This window comes from Rhagoletis pomonella, unplaced genomic scaffold (assembly GCF_013731165.1).
Source record: "Rhagoletis pomonella isolate Grant_MI unplaced genomic scaffold, Rhpom_1.0 Rhpom_scaffold_08513, whole genome shotgun sequence".
Lineage (NCBI taxonomy): Eukaryota > Metazoa > Arthropoda > Insecta > Diptera > Tephritidae > Rhagoletis > Rhagoletis pomonella.
Window position 1 is genome coordinate 71 of NW_023467037.1, and position 6902 is coordinate 6972.

The following is a 6902-nucleotide window of genomic DNA, read 5'->3' on the forward strand; positions in this document are numbered from 1 at the left end:
CGAGTTAAAAAATAAACAAATCTGTACAAACCCTTTAATATAATAAGGAAAAACCACTGCATTTAAAAATTTGTAATAAGATGAGTAATATAGAAAACGAAACAACTTGGTTCATTCAGCAGTACAAACTACCAACGTGCTAAAACTGTATCGTGGTGATTATATGTAGCAAATCCAAATGAAGTAGACAAACATATACATAGGTTACTCAAAGAAGAAAGCACAACTACATAGATATTAATTTATTAAAAAGTTGTTCATGCTGATTTAGTAAAGATAAAACTTTCAGAAAAGTATGCGAATGTAAAAAATGTGTGCAATGAAAAAAGATAAAAATGCATTCAATCTCACAATTTCAATTGGCAACTGCGATAATTACTAGCATCAACACAACCAAGAAAAAAAAGAGTTTATGCTTGCTTCTGCTATTACTCTAGTAGCAACAATTGACACCTACCTGTGGGCTCACTTGAAATTGCTGAATCGGGTAGGCCACAACGCCAGCTGCTTGCGGTATGGCAGCACCAGGCACACCCGTCGCCAACTGTTGAGCGGGTGAGATTTGCGCTTGGGTAGCAACTCCTTGCCAAGTGGCGGGTATTTGAACGCCCATGCTGTGAAGATTCAGAGAAAATCAAATAATAAAATAAATTTAAATACGTTTAAATCTTTGTTTAACTAGAACATATATATATTTAGGTAATAGTAATAATAATATTTCTTGCACACACTTTTGCTAAGTGTTTGGAGGAGCTTCGCCACCAAATAGTGGTGTTAGCCTTGATGTTGTTACACAAATGGGGAACCTAAAGTTACACTCGGAGGTTCGCCATTGCTGCCTAGCGATCGAATCCAGGTCCTGCGCAGTAAAAGTATACAGCTCTAGTCACTCAGCGACAGCGGCCGTTGTAATTACTTTTATTAAAAACAAAAAAAAACAAAAAAATTGAAGCGCAACAAAGTACATAACGTACAAATATTCTGACGAATTTATTTCAATTTTTCGGCACCAGCCAAGGGCTTTGTTGACTTCATCATCAGCGGCATGAGATGTTGATGTTGTAAATACAAACTGATGCAATCAACCAAAGTATCAGAAAGAGCTACAACCACAATAATTGCATACAAAAACAATAAAATCTATGTATGCGGGCAGATGCAGTTTTCACGTAGCTTTACATTTGTGACTTGCACAGTGTATCTAATAATTACATATGCACATCTGCATCAGGGATTGGCATTGGTTGAACGTCAACTGTTTCATACTCAATCAATACTGCTGCTTTGTATAACTGAACAGCGGCGTTGGCTTAGTAATATCGATACCTAAACGAAATTAGAGGATGACTGAACGAACACCAGCGCATAGCGTGCTGTCTTGCAAATACAGCCACCACAAGTGAACGATATTCATCAGCTGATTGGATATGCTATAGATAGTATTTAAATTATGGAGAGTGGAAATGATAGTTTTCTTTATAGCAAAAATCGAATCCGATATGTCGAACGTGCTGGAATGAGAATTCAAATCTTGACATAGACCACGGAATGATTCGTCTAGTGCAAAATTAGTTTTGCTTGGCTTCAAAAATAGAGGTCCAAAGTGTCTTGACACTCGAGAGGGAATATTAGAATTCACCTAAACCAGAAGGGCCGTGCTATTAATCAAGCCTGTCATTAATTTTACGATAACTATTATATCTAGCATTTCTCTACGAAATTTATGACCATTAGACGACTAGTGTAGGGGGGGAAATTGTAGTCTGAATCCCAGTTAAAACCGCGCAATGCAAAAAGCAAGAATTGTTTTCGAATTGATCCAGAAGCCCATAGGTACATTAGGGCGGGCCCAATTGAATGTGAAATAGCACAAATTTGTTTTATTTCATTTATCGTTGAGTAATTATTACTACTAATATTAGACAGCTAATCCGGTTATCTAGATTTCGCCAAATTAAATCAATCGACATCAACAGAAGTAATCAATATGCTAAAAAATTTGTTTGCAACACATGGAATACCCGCAATACTAGAATCGGATAATGGTCCCCAGTTTACCTCACGGCAATTCGCTGAATTCGTTAAGTTATGGGAGATGGAACATCAAACTTCCAGCCAACATTATCCTCGTTGGAATGGCTTAGCGGAACGCTATGTACAAATAGCAAAAAATATACAGCTAGCGCTATTAAACTCCAAAAAAAACTCCACGCAATGATAGCATGCTCTCCCCTCATAAAACTATTAATGAGCAGAACAACACGGTCAAAAATTACCCACCACAAGCGAAACTTTAAAACTAGCAATAGAAGCCGATGTCAGTGGCGGATCCAGAGGGGGGCGTTTTGGGGGTTAAACTACGTGTCAGTCAGTGGCGGACCCACGGGGGGTGTTTTAATACATAGACGCCATATTATACATAGTTTAACCCTCAAAACCCCCTGCTGGAACCGCCACTGAAATACGCGGTCTTAGCAATGTTAAGTTCCACAATACAAATTCGTCCCCTCCGGGTGATAGAGTGAGAATACAACGAGGTCTGGACTGGACAGTTGAAAAAGCACACAGTGCTCCACGATCACTAATGATCAGGACAGACGATGGCAAGCTTCTAAGGCGCAACACTAGTCACATTCATCATACATACATATATGTATATATGTAAAAAACTAACTTGAATTAAATTAGAAAAGTTTGAATTATTTATGTGCAAATACTTTAGAATGCATTTGGTTTAAAGCGGTGCAAAGTCAGTATATTTCTTTTACAGATGGTTTTTCATGCTGTAATAGTTAATTGCCCACAGTTGATTTTACACCTAATTTTAAACTATTTGCAAAGATTTGTATCAAAAGTGTAAGCATTTGGTTTATCTCAATGAGCCTGCTCGGTGATTAAACAACAATTTGAAGTAGTAGAAATAAACTAATTTTTCTGAGGTAATTGGTTGAGCTACGCCGTAATGGATTCCGAATCACTTTTCGATTTTCGAATAAATTTGGTAATCCAGTTCGGATTACTTAGTTGATTATATCAGTAAACCGAATATGGGAATCTAAAAATGGAATATTTTAGCTCAGTTTCGGAATAGGTAGTATGGAAAATCCCCTTTCGGACGAAAATGTTTTCGAATCGAATTGCAAATGAGCCGACCAGGTTACTCTGAGCTGATAAAAAAAAAATATTTTTCCACCAACTAGTCGACCTGTTAGATATACGAATGCCAAGTCGACCAAATACAAATATTTATGACCAACTAGCGTACGAACAAACGCGCGTATGCGGTAAGCCAGTGACAGCGAATTCTAAAACAAATACAAGAGATGAACGACTATCGACGAGGTTGCAGGTTGACGGAAGTCGGATAGCGTTGGCTGCGCATAACTTTTGCAATTAGCAAATGAATTCAGTCAACCGTCACTTCGTCATCATTCAACGCCGTTCACCTCTCCGCTACGTTGCTATTCAATATTTCCAGAATGTACACGTTATCAAGTGTAGAATTTACTAGGGCGATGCGAAGCTGCGCTGCAGCGCTGATTTTCGCTGCGAATGTGTTGGTGGGCTTTTATTTTAACGGTTGTACTCCGTGTATACAGGCAATTGGCGCGCATTTGAGTTTCGAGATAATTGGCTATATGTCGATGAAATTGTTGCTATACGTACATATGTATTTGTAGCAATCGACCCTCTGCTTGGGTGTCCCTACAAGCGCGCAAAATCCCGATTGTTGTGATGTTCATGAAATGGTATTCCATTGATAGGCGCCAATTGATAGTTGTTATTGTATTCCACGTATTTAAAATGCAAAATTTACAGACTTGCAAATAAAGAGTGCTGCGGCATTGCGCTGGCAAGCGATTTTGAGTTAATTGCAAATTTTTGTTGTATACATTGTGGCGCGTTGCGTACCATTTGTGGCTTATCGCAAGGCCAGACGCACATAGACGTGAAAGCACCGCTCGCTATTAATTCAAAATGAATTATCGATTGATAGGTATGCATCGGCACTGCGCCTACTTTGTCGCGTACACCAGATGCACACATCTACCCCACCTAAACTCATGTTATGTATGTAAAGCCCATGTCACATTACATTCGACGATTATCGCCTTCAATTATATTAACAGCGACGCTCACTCGCTCAATTCTACATATGTACATATGTATGGCAACGCGTATACCCATATACATGCATATACATATATGTGCTCAAATGTTTGTGCCTGCACGCGTACTTACCCCATATATCCTTGCTGATAGCCACCATACTGTCCGAAGTGATATCCCTGAATACCTTGCAAGAATTGATTCTGCACCGCTGCAGCAGATGCGGCAGCAGCCGGTGTTACAGCCGCTGTGGTCGATGAAGTGGAATACGTTGGCGTTGGTGAATACCAGCAACCGGTGGCGGCCAGCTGTTGCCCGTAGGCGGCTGCAGCAGCTGCTGCCGCACCAACGCCGTACGGGAAACCGGCTGCTGCAGCGGCAGCAGGATTAAGCGCTTGACTAGCGATTGTCTGTGCATTATTTGGATCACCGCTCTCCTTGCCCCACGAACACTTAACTGGCTGCGCATTGATTTCCGTATTATGGACGCCGACAATGGCATGTGTGGCGGCTTCCTTGGTCGAAAATCTACGCGTTGGCGTAGTAGTGGACACGGTGAAGGTAGTCAGGGTAGCACGGCATTAGCAGCAGAAACAACATCGGGCGGCCGCATGTAAGAGTAAAGTACAAAAGCAAATAATGAATTAATGGGTTTGGCTGGAAAAGGAGAGAAAATCCTAGAAGTCATGTTCTGTGGACAAAGCATAGTAGATACACTTACGGCATACATACATATGCTGCTATGCAGTGTATACAGATTGTAATTACATATATAAATGTGAGTGTATGCTCTGTTTGTCGTTAGGCTTTAATGTTTAGCCAAGTGCCGTAGCGTTGCTCATACTAACCGCACAAATGCGTAGCCCTTATCCTTAAAGACGCGTATCTCTTGTATCGATCCGTATGGTGTGAAGGTCTTCTGTAGGACTTCCTCGCTGAGCGCAGTTAAGGCGCTGTTGACACCTCCAACGTAAACAGTGCAATTGGAGGGGCTGCTTTGAATGTAGACCTCATCGAATGTCAAAGGTTTGATATTTTCTGCAAAAAAAAAAATATTGATATAAAGTATAGGTTATGTCAGATTGGTGTGCACACATTTTTTAAGTTAGCTATGATATGTAAATACTAGTGAACCCGCATGGCGTTAAAACGCCCATAATTGAATTTCAAAAACCTACAGACTATTCCAAATGCTAGTCAAAGTTATGGGCGATGCGAGTGCAATTTTTCTCACTCACATACTCTCTGCTTTTAATATCACAAAATTTCAAATCACCCTTTACCGATAAAAAGTTCTAACTTGAAAAAACACCTTATTACACATCCACGGGGCCAGGTTTGACCTCTCATATTTGACATTCGAAAGAACAGTGCAAATCCATTGACCTTCACAAAAGATGCATTATCGTATAATATATATGCTTAGTTAGATCGGTATGACTTTTCGAGAAGGTGGCGAGCATAATCATAGATATTTTCAGACTGAAGCTTTTATAAATCTCTTTCGATTCCCACTGATATTTAAATTTTTCATAAAACTGGAGTATAAGTTAACACAATTCCACAAAATATTTTTCAAAAGTATTTTCAAAACTGAAATCTTTTTAAATAAGTATCTTTCGTCTAACAATGTGTTAGATATTTCAATCAACTGCTGAATCAGGTTTAATTTGATTTTCCATATACGTGGCGACACTCTTAAGTAAGTGATTCAAATAAAACCTTTTTAACCGCATTACAATTGATAGCCACCTCTTAATAATTAATTTAACCTACTAAATAATTTGAATGTAACTTTTCAAGCAGGTGGAACGCTTCTTCGAAAGCATTTTCTAGCTAAAACTTTCTTCGATTTTCATCGCCTGGCATTCTGATACATATTTTTATTAGCATTAAGTTGAACTTGTTGTTTTAACCATATGCCAAACCCCTAAATAGAGTTAAGAAATAAAGCCTTTTCAAACCCATTCCTATTCATACCCATATAACTTTTTAAATAATTTTAAATTTTTAAATAAGAGGTAACCCCCTCATTTGATACCAATATTTTAACATTTAATATACTCTGTGTGCAAATTAACTAAGTTCGACATTTGAAACAGGTGGCAACACTTTTCAAAATATTTTCAAAATAAAACCTTTTTTTAATATCTTTTCTGTGACAACCTTAATTACGGTTACACAGGTGGCATCCCTCATAAATACATTTCAGAAATAAAACCTTTTCAAACCTATTTAGATTGATATTCATCTTTTAATAATTCTTTATAAACACGTAATAAACATCTTATATGTTCGAGCTAAAGACTTCTTAACTTTCTTGACACCCTTATTTTCAAGTAACAGGCGTATATTTTAATTTAATACAATTTTTAAATAGGTGGCAAGCCTCTTCAAAAGTAGTTTCGAGCTAGAACCTTCTGAATATCTTTCGTAGGACTTTGTTATACCTATTTTAATTAACTGATGATTTAAGTTGAATTTGATTTTTAAATATGTGGCAACACCCTAAATAAAGTTCAGAAATAAAGCTTTGCAAGCCCATTTCCATTGATACCAATATTTTTATACTTAATTTAGCTTATTAAATAATTTCAATTTAACTTTTTTAACAGTTCTTTGTTTTCAAACTAAAGACACCTTAACACTACTTCATCTGACATAGTTTAATATTTCAGTGTGTATAAGTTAGAGAAGAGAAAAGAGTGTAGTTACATCAACTGAACATAATTCTCTCAACAGACGATTTATATGTATAGTTACATTATAGTTACCAAGTCTTTTCTTGAAAT

At 37.7% G+C, this 6902-nt stretch overlaps 1 protein-coding gene across 1 annotated transcript; it reads right to left on the bottom strand.

Moving 5' to 3' along the window:
- Positions 1-418: 418 nt before the first annotated feature.
- On the bottom strand, positions 419-5148 carry LOC118756050 (nucleolysin TIA-1-like; the record flags this gene model as incomplete). The annotated part of the gene is made up of 3 exons (XM_036490843.1): positions 419-614; positions 4243-4638; positions 4959-5148. Coding segments are annotated over 3 exons (767 nt in total), but the record flags the coding sequence as incomplete, so codon positions are not given.
- Between the last annotated feature and the right edge of the window lie 1754 nt (positions 5149-6902).